Below are 17,363 nucleotides of genomic sequence, written 5' to 3' on the forward strand. Positions count from 1 at the left end.
GATAAAATAGAAATAAAAGCATGAGAGCACTGGATAAAACAGAGAAATTTGATGAAAGCTGTGCTAAAAAAAACGGGTTTTTAGTCCCTTCTTAAAACGGTCGACCGACTGTGGTTCTCTAAGATGGTCGGGGAGAGCGTTCCAGAGTTGGGAAGTGGTCGAGCAAAAAGCCCGGCGGTCCGTAGATTTTACTTCTCAGACCAGCTCCTCGATAGAAATCTTTTACCATTAAGCAAAACACAACAAAAATGTAACAAAAGAACAAGAGTAATTAAAGCTGCGATGGACGGGACCGACTTTTGCTGGTGTTTCCTGCCTTTACCCATTCAACATATCTTTACCTGCACGTTACCTACCTTCCCTGCATCCTGGGGTCACACTGGTGCTTCTTTCTTTCAACCATACATGCTGGTGCTTCCTGCCATCACAGAGACAATATACCTTTACCGGCACATTACCTACCTTCTCTGTATCCTGGAGTCTAACTGGCGCCTCCTTCTTTCACCCAGTCAACATATCTTCACCCGCACCGTACCTACCGTCTCTGCATTGTGTGGTCACGCTGGTGCTTCCTTCCTTTAAGCGGCCATCTTGAGACGGCAGCAGTTCTTTGAAGGCTCGCAAAATCAAAACCGTAGCAGTTAGAAAAACTCTTTGCGCAACTTTTAATCTCTTTCCTGTGCGAGTTTGAAGCCGACACAACAAACGCGCTCAGAGGAGATAATGTTTGAAAAAAGGTGACGGGTTTTCACAAAACTTTTGTTTTGAAGGGGTAATTGCCAACTTCCTGTTGATTTTTGCTGAAGGATGTCAATTAATGAAATGTAGGTCTAAGTGAGACCTACATAGAGGTTTTTTGTTTCATGTCTCTACGACATTCCTACCGGAAGTTACAAGCAGTTTTGTCTGTGTTTTCTTCCCAAGAGCAGTTTTGTCAGTGTTTTATTCCTAGGGGGCGCTAAAGCGAAATTTTGAGTTTTGGGTTGTTGTTGTTTTTTTTTTTAATTAGATCGCAATTTTCACCAGTCATGATGTGTGTGTCGAGTTTGGTGAGTTTTGAAGCATTTTAAGGGGGTCAAATTTTAGCTCAAAGAGGCAAAAATGACATTTTTTTAGGAAACTTTTGTTTTGAAGGGGTTTTGCCAACTTCCTGTTGATTTTTGCTGAAGGGTGTAAGTATGTAAAAAAAAGTAAATAATAAATAATACAAAATTATTCCGCGTCCTGGTAGTTGGGGACCACTTCAGTACAGTACATATTCCGTACAATTGACCTCTAAATGGTAAAACCCGAATAAGTTTTTCAACTTGTTTAAGTCGGGGTCCACGTTAAATCAATTCATGGTTGCCAATCAAGCTTCTTTATATGCCAACGAGCCTCCTGCAGACTGGGCTGGATCTTTTTTTGGTGTTGTTTTGCTTATGCTAGCATTTCCTATGCACTTCCCTGCTGCACTATTACTTTGTTTTATGAGTGTTGTATAGATTCCTGTCTGCGTTCCATTATTTACAATAAACTGTGGTGAAGTACATTGTTTATATTATTAATATTATTATTATTATTAAAACAAGTATAACTCTACCATTGGTGTGATGCTGCTTTTGTATCAACTCTGTTAGAAAACGGTAAAAAAAAAAAGAAAAATCACTAGTAAAGAATGTGTTAATCACTCTTGTTATTATGCGCAACATTGATATATGTTTCTAAAGTATTAAACAGCAGATGTAATGTAATTGCAAAACGTTGTTTTAATTCAAACCATCCATCCATCCATCCATTTACTACCGCTTATTCCCAAACCATAAACCGTAATACGTTTTTGGAAACCTTTATTTTGAAAAAATATATATGTCAAGTAAGGAACGGAAGTTGCTGACTTGTGGCGCATGCGCAAGCGGGTTGAGCAGTGGCAAGGCGAAAAGAAGAAGACGGGCTGCTGAGTAAATGTGACTTTTTTTACAGTTTTACGGCAACTTGGATTCAATTCGAACTTAGCTACGACTACGTTATTTTCCCACGAAACGGAAGTTGAGTTTGGAGCGACGGAGTGTTACCTGAAGTGAAGATTGAAGACGTGATAGAAGATGGACGACTACTGCTATGCTAAGATGGTGACGTCATGTCAAAGACAACATGAAAGACAATCAGAAACTTCCAGCAAATCACCGACGGAGAAAATGATAAAAACTGAAGATGAAGGTGAGTGAGTTGACGTTTAATTATTTGGAAGCTATTTCAGGCCCCGAAGAAAGGCGTTAATGAGATATTAGCCGACTTGGTTGAAAAATGTAAACGAAGAGCCGCCATGTTTGTTAGCTTGAAGAAGGATGTTGACTTCATATCAGTGGAGATTCTGTACGTTCATATATATATTGTGTGTGTGTGTATATATATATGTGTATCTATATATGTATGTGTGTATATATATATATGTACAATTGTGTGTGTGTGTGTGTGTGTGTGTTGTGTGTGTATATATATATATATATATATATATATATATATATATGTATATGTGTGTGTGTGTATATATATATGTGTATCTATATATGTATGTGTGTATATATATATATATATGTACAATTGTGTGTGTGTATATATATATATATATATATATATATATATATATATATATATATATACATACATATATAGGTATCATGTATGTGTATGTATATATCATGTAAGTATGTATATATATATATATATATATATAGGTATCATGCATGTGTATGTATGGATGTATATATATATGTATATCTATATATGTATGTGTGTATATATGTGTACAATTGTGTGTGTGTGTGTGTGTATATACATTTATATATATACATAGGTATCATGCATGTGTATGTATGTATGTATATCTATTTATATATATGTATATCTACATATGTATGTGTGTGTATATATATGTGTACAATTGTGTGTGTGTGTGTGTGTGTATATACATTTATATATATATACATATGTATCATGTATGTGTGTGTATGTATATATAAATGATAAATGGGTTGTATTTGTATAGCGTTTTTCTACCTTCAAGGTACTCAAAGCGCTTTGACACTACTTCCACATTTACCCATTCACACACACATTCACACACTGATGGAGGGAGCTGCCATGCAAGGCGCCAACCAGCACCCATCAGGAGCAAGGGTGAAGTGTCTTGCTCAGGACACAACTGACGTGACGAGGTTGGTACTAGGTGGGGATTGAACCAGGGGTTGTACACGTCCACTCTCTCACTGCGCCACACCGTCCCTTATATACATATAATATATATATATAGTTATAGTTATTATTTATGTGTATGTATATATATATATATATATATATATATATATATATATATATATTAAATGTATATACATCATGTGTATATATATATATACATGTATATATGTATGTATGTATCATGTATATGTATATATATGTTAGGGCTGCAAATCTTTGGGTGTCCCACGATTTGATTCAATATCGATTCTTGGGGTCACGATTCTATTGAAAATCGTTTTTTTTTTTTTTTTTTCAATTCAACACGATTTTAGATTCAAAAACAATTTTTTCCCCAAATTAAAAGGATTCTCTATTCATTCAATACATAGATTTCAGCAGGATCTACCCCAGTCTGCTGACATGCTAGCAGAGTAGTAGATTTAAAAAAAAAAAAAGCTTATATAATTATAAAGGACAATGTTTTATCAACTGATTGCAATAATGTAAATTTGTGTCAACTATTAAAGGAAGCAAAAATATGACTTATTTTATCTTTGTGCAAACATTGGACACAGTGTGTTGTCCAGCTTATGAGATGCCATGCAAGTGTAAGCCACTGTGACACTATTGTTCTTTTTTTTATTTTTATAAATGTCTAATGATAATGTCAATAAGGGATTTTTAATCACTGCTATGCTGAAATTATAACTAATATTGATACTGTTGTTGATAATATTCATTTTTGTGTCACTACTTTTGGTTTGTTCTGTGTGGTGTTTGTGTCTCCTCTCAATTGCTCTGTTTAGTGCAGTTCTGAGTGTTGCTGGCTCAGGTTTGGTTTTGGAATTGGATTGCATTGTTATGGTATTGCTGTGTATTGGTTTGTTGGATTGATTAAAAAAAAAATCGATTTTTAAAGATGAGAATCGATTCTGAATCGCACAACGTGAGAATCGCGATTCAAATTCGAATCGATTTTTTCCCACACCGCTAATATATATATATATATATATATATATATATACACCTGTGAAGTGAAAACCATTTCAGGTGACTACCTCTTGAAGCTCATGGAGAGAATGCCAAGAGTGTGCAAAGCTGTAATCAGAGGAAAAGGTTGCTATTTTGAAGAAACTACAATGTAAAACATGTTTTTGGTTATTTCACCCTTTTTGTTAAAGGGGAACATTATCACCAGACCTATGTAAGCGTCAATATATACCTTGATGGTGCAGAAAAAAGACCATCTATTTTTTTACCGATTTCCGAACTCCAAATGGGTGAATTTTGGCAAATTAAACGCCTTTCTGATTATCGGTCGTTTAGTGATGACGTCAGAACGTGACGTCACCGAGGTAACACACCCGCCATTTTCATTTTTACATTACAAACACCGGGTCTCAGCTCTGTTATTTTCCGTTTTTTCGATTATCTTTTGGAACCTTGGAGACATCATGCCTCGTCGGTGTGTTGTCGGAGGGTGTAACAACACTAACAGGGAGGGATTCAAGTTGCACCACTGGCAAGAAATCTGCCGCCAGACCCCCATTGAATGTACCAAAGTGTCTTCACATTTGACCGGCGATGCTAAGACAGACATGGCACAGAGATGTATGGATAACCTGCAGATGCATTTGCAACCATTAAGTCAACGAAATCACAAAGGTGAGTTTTGTTGATGTTGTTGACTTATGTGCTAATCAGACATATTTGGTCACGGCATGACTGCCAGCTAATTGATGCAAACATGATACGCTAATCGATGCTAACATGCTATTTACGCTAGCTGTATGTACATTTGAAACTAGATATCCACATTTAATGCGAAACAAACACTTACCAATCGAAGGATTTAAGTTGCTCCAGTGTCACAAGATGCGAAAGTCCTGATCGTTTGGTCCGCACATTTTACCGGCGATGCTAATAAGGCAGCCATGCTATGGGCCACTTCATTAGGTACACCCACGCTATGGCCGAATAGTGTCAATAGCTATTCGCTCAATAGCTTCAATTTCTTCTTCAATTTCGTTTTCGCTATCTGCCTCCATACTCCAACCATCTGTTTCAATACATGCGTAATCTGTTGAATCGCTTAAGCCGCTGAAATCCGAGTCTGAATCCGAGCTAATGTCACTATATCTTGCGGTGGTAACCGCCATGTTGTTTGTATTGGCAGCACTGTGTGACGTCACAGGGAAATGGATAGTGGTTTCGAAGATAGCGAAAATAAGGCACTTTAAAGCTTTATTTAGGGATATTCCTTGACCGGTAAAATTTTGAAAAAAAACTTCCAAAAATACAACAAGCCACTGGGAACTGATTTTTATTGTTTTTAACCCTTTTGAAATGGTGATAATGTTCCCCTTTAAGTACATAACTCCACGTGTGTTCATTCATAGTTTTGATGCCTTTAGTGACAATCTATGATGTAAATAGTCATGAAAATAAAGAAAACACATCGAATGAGAAGGCGAGTCCAAACCGTACTGTATATATACACTTAGAGGTGAGGCATCTCTGGAGTTATTTTTGGGACAAACACAGACAAAACAGACGGTTCCTGTACTAATCACGAGCAAATAGTAGAACAAAGAACTTCAGTGTCCTTCAATGTCTTTTCCACCCACACCCATAAGACCCTACAACACACCTATGTGGTGACTGTGACGTTTTTGTTTGCCATGCGATGTTATTGTTTTTGTTGTGTTTTATCTTCTATCTGTACATATTAGCAAGCGATATGTAATATTTACTACTCTTTTTTCTTTGTCATTACGCTTTACTTCTGTTACTGTGTGTAAAACCCTGCACTGCGACAACGTAATTTACGCATTGTGCGATGATTAAGTCTATCATATCATAAATACATAAATATCGATTTTTAAATGCACGTTTGTTGTATCCTATTGTCCATCAAAACAGATTTTTTATATTTTCTGTAATTTTAGCTCCACTTGTCCGAGTCCAACCCACGTCATGTAAACATTGACCACTCAAACACACTTAGAAGAAAGTGTAGCAAATTCAAGGAGAAACCTCTCATAGATCATGTCTGAGTTAAAGTGTTTGTGTTGTTTGTTTCTGCAGGCGTCCAGCAGCTGATTGGTCATCCAGAAAAACTTCTTCCTCAGTCAGGCAGGAGCTCCACTTTGAAGCAGGAGACTCCACAGCCACCTCACATTAAAAAGGAAGAGGAGGAACTCTGGATCACTAAGGAGGGAGATTGTCATCTAGGACGAGAGGAAGCTGATCTATCCAAGTTTCCACTGACTGTTGTCTCTGTGAAGACTGAAGATGATGAAGAGAAACCACAAGTAGACAACCTCTTAGCTCCACTATCAGATAGTGAGGCTGAAGATGAGGTTGAAGTGTCTTTGAGCAGCGATACAGACTGTGAAGGTGATATGAGGACTCACACTGACAACAAACACACAAAAAAGAAGCAAGGAAAAACGTGTTTGAACTGCCCGGTTTGTGGAACAATATACACCAAAAAGAGCTATTTGACTGAACATATGAGAACGCACACAGGAGAAAAACCATTTAATTGTTTAGTTTGTGATAAAAGGTTTTCTAGGAAGAGGCACGTGATTCGTCACATGACAACGCATGCAGAAAAAAAATGTCGTTGCTTTGTTTGTGATAAAAGATTTTTTTTCAGTCAAAGTTTGACAAGGCACATGAGAACGCACACCGGGGAAAAACCCTTTAATTGTTTAGTCTGCGGTAAAAGCTTTTCTCAAAATAGCCATTTGACTCAACACGCACGAACACACACAGGAGAAAAACCATTCAGTTGTGCAGTTTGCGGTAAAAGCTTTTCTCAAGGCGGCTATTTGAGTGAACACATGAGAACACACACAGGAGAAAAGCTATTTAATTGTTCGGTTTGTGGCAGAAGCTTTACCCAAAAGATTCCTCTGACCAAACACATGAGAACGCACACAGGAGAAAAACCATTTAATTGCTCAGTTTGTGGCAGAAGCTTTTCTCAAAAGAGCAACTTGACTAAGCACATGAGGACGCACACGGGAGAAAAACCGTATAATTGTCCAGATTGCGGCAGAAGCTTTTCTCAGAAGAACACTCTGACTGAACACATGAGAACACACACGGGAGAGAAACCATTCAGTTGTTTAGTTTGTGGCAAAAGCTTTACCAAAAAGGTTTGTTTTACCAAACACATGAAAACGCACACAGGAGAAAAAAACACTTAATTGTTCCTTTTCAAGAGAGAAATCTCACTCAGAACATAAAACCCACTCGACATAATACAAACCCCCTTTCCATGTGAGTTGGGAAATTGTGTTAGATGTAAATATAAACAGAATACAATGATTTGCAAATCATTTTCAACCCATATTCTGTTGAATATGCTACAAAGCCAACACATTTAATGTTAAAACTGATAAACGTTTTGTTTTCTTTGCAAATAATAATTAACTTAGAATTTGATGCCAGCAACACGTGACAAAAAGTTGGGAAAGGTGGCAATAAATGCTGATAAAGTTGAAGAATGCTCATCAAACACTTATTTGGAACATCCCACAGGTGTGCAGGCTAATTGGGAACAGGTGGGTGCCATGATTGGGTATAAAAGCAGCTTCCATGAAATGCTAAGTAATTCACAAACAAGGATGGGGTGAGGGTCACCACTTTGTAAGCAAATTGTCGAACAGTTTTAGAACAACATTTCTCAACGAGCTATTGCAAGGAATTTAGGGATTTTACCATCTACGGTCCGTAAACTCATCAAAAGGTTCAGAGAATCTGGAGAAATCATTGCACGTAAGCGATGATATTACATACCTTTGATCCCTCAGGCGGTATTGCATCAAAAACCGACATCAATGTGTAAAGGATATCACCACATGGGCTCAGGAACACTTCATAAAACCACTGTCAGTAACTACAGTTTGTTGCTACATCTGTAAGTGCAAGTTAAAACTCTACTATGCAAAGCGAAAGCCATTTATCAACAACACCCAGGAACGCCGCCGGCTTCGCTGGGCCCGAGCTCATCTAAGATGGACTGATGCAAAGTGGAAAAGTGTTCTGTGGTCTCACAAGTCCACCTTTTAAATTATATTTGGAAACTGTGGATGTGGTGCCCTCCGCAACAAAGAGGAAAATAACCATCCAGATTGTTACAGGTGCAAAGTTGAAAAGCCAGCATCTGTGATGGTATGGGGGTGCATTAGTGCCCAAGGCATGGGTAACTTACACATCTGTGATGGTATGGGGGTGTATTAGTGCCCAAGGCATGGCTAACTTACACATCTGTGAAGGCACCATTAATGCTGAAAGGTTCATACAGGTTTTGGAACAACATATGTTGTCATCCAAGCAACGTTATCATGTATCATGTATCAAAAACCCTGCTTATTTCAATAAGACAATGCCAAGCCACATGTTACAACAGCGTGGCTTCGTAGTAAAAGAGTGCGGGTACTTTCCTGGCCCGCCTGCAGTCCAGACCTGTCTCCCATCGAAAATGTGTGGCGCATTATGAAGCGTAAAATAGGACGGCGGACTGTTGAACGACTGAAGCTCTACATCACGGGCAGGGAACCTATGGTTCTGGAGCCAGATGTGGCTCTTTTGATGACTGCATCTGGCTCCCTGATAAATCTGAGCTGACGTTGCTTAACACGATAAGTAATGAATAATTCCACTTGTAATCACAGTGTTAAAAATAACGTTCAAAATATAAAACATTCTCATGCTTTTTAATGTTCAAGAAGTTGCAATAATGGTAAGAAGTAATTTATTTATTATTGGTTAGTGTGGGGCTTGCCCTCCTGGGGGTTCTTCAGACCACCAAGAGCCTGTTTTAGGTTTACAATATTGTTTTATTTTACTCTCAGTTGCTTTCCAGCAATTGTCTTTTTCTCTTTCGTCCTCACTCGTGCTCTGGCTCCAGCCCCAACCCAGTCTCTCCTCCTGGCTGCTGCTTATAACAGAGCGACAGGTGATTAGATAACAAGGCCCAAATGGGCCATCTACGCACCTGTCGCTGATTTCGAGGCCGGTCCTGGCAACATCCTGCTTTGCTGCAGGCCCGCAGGCCACGCCCCCTCCACAGTTAGCTTCAGAATAACAATGTTATTACAAAGAATAAGAGACCTACTATACTCTGGAAATGTTGGTCTTACTTAAAAATGCACGCGTTTAGTTGTGTTCAGTGTTAAAAAAAATATTATATGGCTCTTAGGGAAATACATTTTAAAATATTTGGCTTCTTGGCTCTCTCAGCCAAAAAGGTTCCCGACCCCTGATCTACATAAATCAAGAAGGGGAAAGAATTCCGCTTTCAAAGCTTCAACAGTTAGTTTTTTTTCAGTTCCCAAACGTTTATTGAGTGTTGTTAAAAGAAAAGGTGATGTAACACAGTGGTGAACATGCCCTTTCCCAACTACTTTGGCACGTGTTGCAGCCATGAAATTCTAATTTAATTATTATTTGCAAAAAGAAAAATAAAGTTTATGAGTTTGAACATCAAATATGTTGTCTTTGTAGCATATTCAACTGAATATGGCTTGAAAAGGATTTGCAAATCATTTTATTCCGTTTCTATTTACATCTAACACAATTTCCCAACTCATATGGAAACGGGGTTTGTAATATCTGAGCATACTGACTGCAAGAACCCCACTCAAAGTCTGAATGTGTTTTTTTAGGGTCTGACGTCAAAAAACAGTCGTTCATGAGTTTGCTACGCTCAGCAATAAGAATGGAGTCCAGTATGGACTACACCCTTGGTCATGTTTTTGTTGATTTCTCTTTCTTATTCAATAAATGTCCTTATCTTCTTCTCAGCACTTTCCTTCAAGTTTACTTTCTTTCTTCTCCTGGTTGAAAAAACCAAATTGCTATAAGCTAATGTTAGCAAGTAGGACCAGATGTTTGGCGCAGGTCTTAGAGGGATAACTATGACATTCACTACTGGTGCCGATGTTAGTAACTCAAACTTTTGCTCTTAACACAAAACATAACAATCGAGCCAAAAGACAACTCTGAGAATGTCACGCCCATGGGGTTCATGTTTTGTTTTAGTCATGTTCAGTTTAGTTTTTGGGATATTCGGTTCTTGTTCCTGCGCTTCCTTGTTTTTCTTATTTCCATAGCAACTCATTAGTTTCCACCTTGTCTTCAAGTCACGCCCCTGTCCTCAGTTCTCACACCTGTTCATAATTATCATAGCTATTATTTAAGCCACAGTTACCAGGTAGTCAGCCTGGCAACTTCGTATTCCTCAACCCCCTTCATGCCATACCATGCTGTTCATTCATTCTGTCCATGCCACGTAAGTTTTTTTGTTATTCATGCCACAGTGCAAGTGTTTATTACATGTATATAGTTTGTAGCCTTTGTGCTAGTCTTTTGGTTTTTCATTAGTCAAGTTCGTTCTCCGCCATTGTGCGCGCCATTTGTTTGCCTTTTTGTTAGTTATGGTGTTTAAAAATAAAAATGTACTCACATTCATGTCTGGCTCGTGCCAATTTTCCTTTGCATCGGAGAAACAATCCAAGTCGTGACAGAGAATACACTCTTAAAGGGGAACTGCACTTTCTTTTGGGATTTTGCCTATCACTCACAATCCTTGTGTAAGACAAGCACACATGTTTTTCTATTTTTATGCATTCTAACTTGTAAATAAATACGAGCAAATGTACAATGGAGCCTATGGATGTCGCTCGTTTTTGCCGATAAAGCGCTTAAAAAACACCCAAAAACTTCCATCAAGATTTCATATATGTCAGAGTTTGTTTGTGTCGAACCCCAAGGTGCAGAGATGGAGGCAGGCATGGAGTGAGAAAACGTGGTTTTAATATAAAATACAAGAACAAAACCAAAAAAAGGGTACAAACAAAAAAGCACGCACGTGGGCGGATAACAAACTAAGAGATCTAGCATGGGAGCTAGAAATCAAAAAGGAACTTTCGCATGGAAAACAGAAGTCGTACTTGTACATAGAAAACAAAACGGAAGCAGGGAACAAAAGACAGTAAGCTGAAAAAAACGTTTATCAAACATAGCTTACCGCAACGCTGCATTGACACATCAAGATACGACACGACAGGTAGCAAAGACAAGTGCGACATGTGGCAACGACAATAATCCAGCCACTGACTCAAGACAAAGCAGCTACAAATAGGAGCGGGCTGATTGACAACAGGTGTGGCCAGGTGCCAATCAGCCGCAGCTGAGGGAAAACAGCACACAGGGAGACAAACAGGAAGCTGAACCAAAATAAGAGTGCTGACATGAACTAAGGACAGGAAATACTAAGAACACACAGAGGAAAAACTAAAACACAAACTGTCAGTGGCAAGCCTGACAATATACATGCTATCCGTATTTATGTAATGTAGTAACAGGCACATTAGTAATACTTTATGTTTAAGGTTTTTTGGTTCTGCGGGGCATTAATTTCACAAAAAGGACAAGCGGTAGAAAATGGATGGATGCGCCACTACGTTCCTTGTAGTCATCACTGATTGCAACTCATGCAGACTTCAATAGAGCCAACAAACATAATTAAACATCAATTACTGTTAATTGTCTTCTCTCACTGGGATGCTGACTGTTAGCTTGTTGATATATTCCCGCTAAAGGTGGAACAAGCGTCTTTTTGGGTCTTTTTTGCCATTTTCAGGTCTAAGTTGGCTGTCAAAGTTGACCAACTTTTCATGTTATGTCCACATCATTATGCTATCAAGGTGAGAGACATGATTTATAATCTAGAATAAACATTCACGATGATGTCACTTTTGTGTTCCATTGTGTTCAGTATTTTAACACATAAAAGTGTTTGCCAGGCATTAAAAGCCACAAACGCTGGCGGAGTAACAACAATATGAACATTGCACGGGAAAATGTCTCTGCCAGTTTCTGCATCTCACAGGGATTCTTCTTTTGTGTTTCTGCACCTGCGGTTCCCACACAAAGTTGCAACAACATTGTTTATCAACACGGTCTGCTCTCATTTTCTCGCACATTTGACCCTCTGATGTTCTGTGTACCTACACTCTGTCCTCCTCCTGTCTAGGCCTGCTGTGTGTGTGTGTGTGTGTGTGTGTGTGTGTGTGTGTGTGTGTGTGTGTGTGTGTGTGTGTGTGTGTGTGTGTGTGTGTGTGTGTGTGTGTGTGTGTGTGTGTGTGTGTGTGTGTGTGTGTGTGTGTGTGTGTGTGTGTGTGTGTGTGTGTGTGTGTGTGTTACACAGGACATCAATTTCCACACTTCTGGGGCGGTTTAGCTCGGTTGGTTGAGCGGCCGTGCCAGCAACTTGAGGGTTGCAGGTTCGATTCCCTCTTCCTTCATCCTAGTCCTTGGGCAAGACACTTTACCCACCTGCTCCCAGTGCCACCCACACTGGTTTAAAAAAATGTAACTTAAATATTGGGTTTCACTATGTAAAGCGCTTTGAGTCGCTAGAGAAAAGCGCTATATAAATATAATTCACTTCACTATTAGCTCTTTTTTTAAACAGCATCACTGCAGACTTCAAAAGAGCCAACAAACATAATAAAACATCACTTACTGTACAATGTCTGCTGTAATTCGGATGCCGACGGCTAGGATGTTGACATATTCCCATTTAAATGAGGCATGACTCATAATCCCAGAGGAGAAAAGAGGGGTGGAGCCAAGCGTCTTTTCATGTCCTCGCCATTTCTGGGTCTAAATTGGCTGTCAAAGTGTACCGACTTGTCGTAATGCCTCCTCATCCTTCTACTGTCCAGGTGGAGAGGCATGATGTATGGCCGACAATAGACTTCCAGGGAGCAAGGAAACGCCTCACCAGTCGATCATGTCAACATTGTGTATATATTTCAATAAAAAACAAACAGAAAATCGTAAGTAAAAAAAATATTTTTTCAATCCAATCCAATCCACTTTATTTATATAGCACTTTTAAACAACAATAACGTTTCCAAAGTGCTTTACAGCCATGTTAAAAACAATATTAAAAAAAAAAACAAACAATATTATGCTCCACCAATGAATGAATAAAACAAAAAAAAAATACAAATAAAACCAATAAAAACAATATAAAAACAAATATGATTAAAAACTATTTTAAAGGTTAAAATCAATTAAAACAGTGAAATAAAAATCAAAGCGTATAAAAAACACAGAGGACAACAGAGGACCACACAACTCACGTAGTGTTAAAAGCCAAAGAATAAAAGTGGGTCTTAAGACGAGACTTCAAAAGAATAATAATTACATTTAACCTGGAAAGGAAAATGTGTGTTCAATGCTAAAACATTCATCCATCCATCCATCCATTTTCTACCGCTTAATCCCTTTTTTGGGGTCGCGGGGGGCGCTGGCGCCTATCTCAGCCTCAATCGGACGGAAGGCGGGGTACACCCTGGACAAGTCGCCACCTCATCGCAGGGCCAACACAGATAGACAGACAACATTCACACTCACATTCACACACTAGGGACCATCATCATCAATCAATCAATCAATCAATGTTTATTTATATAGCCCCAAATCACAAATGTCTCAAAGGACTGCACAAATCATTACGACTACAACATCCTCGGAAGAACCCACAAAAGGGCAAGGAAAACTCACACCCAGTGGGCAGGGAGAATTCACATTCAGTGGGACGCCAGTGACAATGCTGACTATGAGAAACCTTGGAGAGGACCTCAGATGTGGGCAACCCCCCCCCCTCTAGGGGACCGAAAGCAATGGATGTCGAGCGGGTCTAACATGATACTGTGAAAGTTCAATCCATAGTGGCTCCAAGACAGCAGTGAGAGTCCCGTCCACAGGAAACCATCTCAAGCGGATCAGCAGCGTAGAGATGTCCCCAACCGATACAGGCGAGCGGTCCATCCTGGGTCCCGACGAGCGGTCCATCCTGGGTCTCGACTCTGGACAGTCAGTACTTCATCCATGGTCATCGGACCGGACCCCCTCCACAAGGGAGGGGGGGACATAGGAGAAAGAAAAGAAGCGGCAGATCAACTGGTCTAAAAAGGAGGTCTATTTAAAGGCTAGAGTATACAGATGAGTTTTAAGATGAGACTTAAATGCTAAATGCTAAATACCATTTAGTGTTGCCAATCAACCTATCCCCAGGTGCATGTCTTTGGAAGTGGGAGGAAGCCGGAGTACCCGGAGGGAACCCACGCATTCACGGGGAGAACATGCAAACTCCACACAGAAAGATCCCGAGCCTGGATTTGAACCCAGGACTGCTGGACCTTCGTATTGTGAGGCAGACGCACTAACCCCTCAGCCACCGTGAAGCCGCTAAAACATTCAACTTTTCCAAATTTAACTCAAAACTGGATTGAGATAGGCAGCAGCGCCCCCTGCGACCACAAAGGGAATAAGCGGTAGGAAAATGGATGGATGGAATTTTTATTCTATTTATGTATTTATTTATTTTTTGGAGTTTAAACGTTAATTTTTACAAGTGTTATACTTTTGTAGCTGAATGTAGGAAGGGCGCCTCTGAAGTGGCAGTTGCTTACATCAGCTCTATGCTCCTTTAATGGCTTATGTGTCCTTTGTTTGTTTGTTTTTTGATGATATTTTTTTTTCATGTTTTTTTTTAATCCTCTTTTTGTATCTGCACTGCAACCACATGCAGTAATTTGCCCAATGTGAGATAACTCTAGTCGGTCCTATCCTATCCTACGCACATTTGTCTTGTTTGATGAAGGAAGAGGCAGGCAGAGAATTTAAAGACATGTTTACTGTTCTACAAATTGACTGCAGACTGTCGCCATACTTTGCTTTGTTGTGTGTCTTTTTTGCCGCTTTTAGCCAATTTATTCACTGGGGGTTTGTTAGTTAGTTAGTTAGTTAGTTAGTTTTGAGCAGATTCTGATAAAACGTTCAGGAAATGTCTGAAATGGGATAAGGAACAAGTCATCACTTTTTGGAATGAGCATTTTTGTAAAAATAGTTTGAGATTGAGCAGTAGATCAAGACTAGGAGTACTTTTCTTGTTTATTCAGTCCGGCACTTGTAAAGGTTGTAAAGAAGGACAGAGTGTAGGTACAACAAAACATCAGAGGGTCAAATGTGCGAGAAAATGAGAGCAGACAGTGTTGACAAACAATGTTGCAACCTTCTGTGGGAACCGCAGGTGCAAAAAGACAAAAGGTTGCTAACTAAAATAACCATACAGTGATAATTGTGCGATTCATGACATTTTTCTGGTTTCCGGAAGTGTCTGTGCACAAGCCTGTTGGTTAGAGTTTATTTTGATCATGTGTGGCGTTTTAGTATGTTATATCACATATTTTACATATTTTATGTGACCTGTAACATGTCCGAAAAGGAGTAGGGAGAAGCAACGCTTATTGAATCAACTTCATGACAATTACTAACTGTTCCTTCCTGTACACTTCCTGTTCTCAATGTGTAACACACTTGACATCAATTACTTCTAAATAGAAAAGTTCTCATTATGAATACGTAATTTATTATTTACATAACGAGATGAATGGTGTCTTATTTTCACGATATTAACACGTTTATCACAACTATTCTTGTGAATTATATTTATATAGCGCTTTTCTCTAGTGACTCAAAGCGCTTTACATAGTGAAACCCAATATCTAAGTGACATTTAAACCAGTGTGGGTGGTCACTGGGAGCAGGTGGGTAAAGTGTCTTACCCAAGGACACAACGGCAGTGACTAGGATGGCGGAAGCGGGAATCGAACCCGCAACCCTCAAGTTGCTGGCAAGGCCGCTCTACCAACCGAGTATTTTGTAAACTCCTTTAGTTTAAACTGGATCATGTTAGCACATTGTTTAATTGTTTTGCTTAACCCATTCCATCATTTAAATCCACATACTGATATGCAGAAGGTTTTGAATGTTGTACGCGCATACCAACGTTTTAAGTTAAAAAAAAATTCTAAGGTTATATTTCTCCTCTTTTGTTGAGAAGAATTGTTGCACCTTCTTGGGTAGCGGGTGTCAGGTTCAAACACAGATGACATCTATTAAACAGACAAGAAGCAAGGAGTTAAACATAGACAGGATTCAGTTTAGCTCAATGAGGAGAAACGTCTGGGCTGTACTCTTGTACAGTTTTCCAACTGCTACGTATGGGTAGAAGGTGTCAGGTACAAACAGCGATGTCATCTATTAAACAGACAAGAAGCAAGGAATTAAACCAAGACAGTATTCAATTTTGCTCAATGAGGAGAAACGTCTCACACATTAGTAAGGTTCAAACACAGATGACATCTATTAAACAGACAAGAAGCAAGGAGTTAAACAGAGACAGGATTCAGTTTAGCTCAATGAGGAGAAACGTCTGAGCTACACTCTTGTACGGTCTTCCACCTGCTACATATGGGTAGCAGGTGTCAGGTTCAAACAGCGATGTAATCTATTAAACAGACAAGAAGCAAGGAATTAAACCGAGACAGGATTCAATTTAGCTCAATGAGGAGAAACGTCTGAGCTGTACTCTTGTACAGTCTTCCCCCTGCTACGTATGGGTAGCAGGTGTCAGGTACAAACAGCAATGTCATCTATAATACAGACAAGAAGCAAGGAATTAAACCGAGACAGGATTCAATTTAGCTCAATGAGGAAAAAACGTCTGGGCTGTACTCTTGTACAGTCTTCCACCACGCTCTGACAAAAGGATTGCATGCCTCCTCTTTTATTTGGACTTTCCCTGATTACGTGGCAACAGCTGTTTCAAAGGGGAGAGAGGGGTCGTAAACAGCTGATTATTTCGGAGCGAGGAAATTCCACAACTGGATTTGTTGCACGTGTGGCATTTTATGACAGTTCCATGCTGGAAATCACTGAGAGCGGCCCGTTCTTGCACAAATGTTTGTAGAAACAGTCTTGATTTTATACAAGTGAATATGACACCTGATTGTCATCATTTGGATGGGGGGTGCTGTGGAGAATGCATATATTTTTAAGACTTCTTTCTTTATTCATAAGAGGTCTTTCTTTCTTTTTTCCCCCCATGTGTACTCCTTATGCTTGTATCTTATGTCCGCAAGTAAACTCTGTGCTTCACTTTGAAGGCGTTGTAATGTGGAAGTATGGCAAACTCCCTTTTTACGTTATCAGTGTTAGAACAAAGAGGCTGTATTCCTTTCTGGGGGCTGTTTTCGTATTCAATAATT

The 17,363-nt window shown here is 39.3% G+C and overlaps 2 protein-coding genes across 2 annotated transcripts in view; both read left to right on the top strand.

The window, feature by feature from the left end:
* Positions 1-17,363, top strand: part of LOC133550894 (gastrula zinc finger protein XlCGF17.1-like) — a 127,317-nt gene that overhangs the window by 15,644 nt on the left and 94,310 nt on the right. The window lies entirely within an intron of this gene.
* Positions 1,895-11,462, top strand: LOC133554122 (zinc finger protein OZF-like). Its single transcript, XM_061902573.1, has 2 exons — positions 1,895-2,199; positions 6,307-11,462. The coding sequence occupies exons 1-2, from the start codon at positions 2,085-2,087 to the stop codon at positions 7,434-7,436; spliced, it is 1,245 nt and encodes a 414-aa protein (XP_061758557.1). The 5' UTR covers positions 1,895-2,084; the 3' UTR covers positions 7,437-11,462.

This window comes from Nerophis ophidion, linkage group LG01, assembly GCF_033978795.1.
Source record: "Nerophis ophidion isolate RoL-2023_Sa linkage group LG01, RoL_Noph_v1.0, whole genome shotgun sequence".
Taxonomy (NCBI): domain Eukaryota; kingdom Metazoa; phylum Chordata; class Actinopteri; order Syngnathiformes; family Syngnathidae; genus Nerophis; species Nerophis ophidion.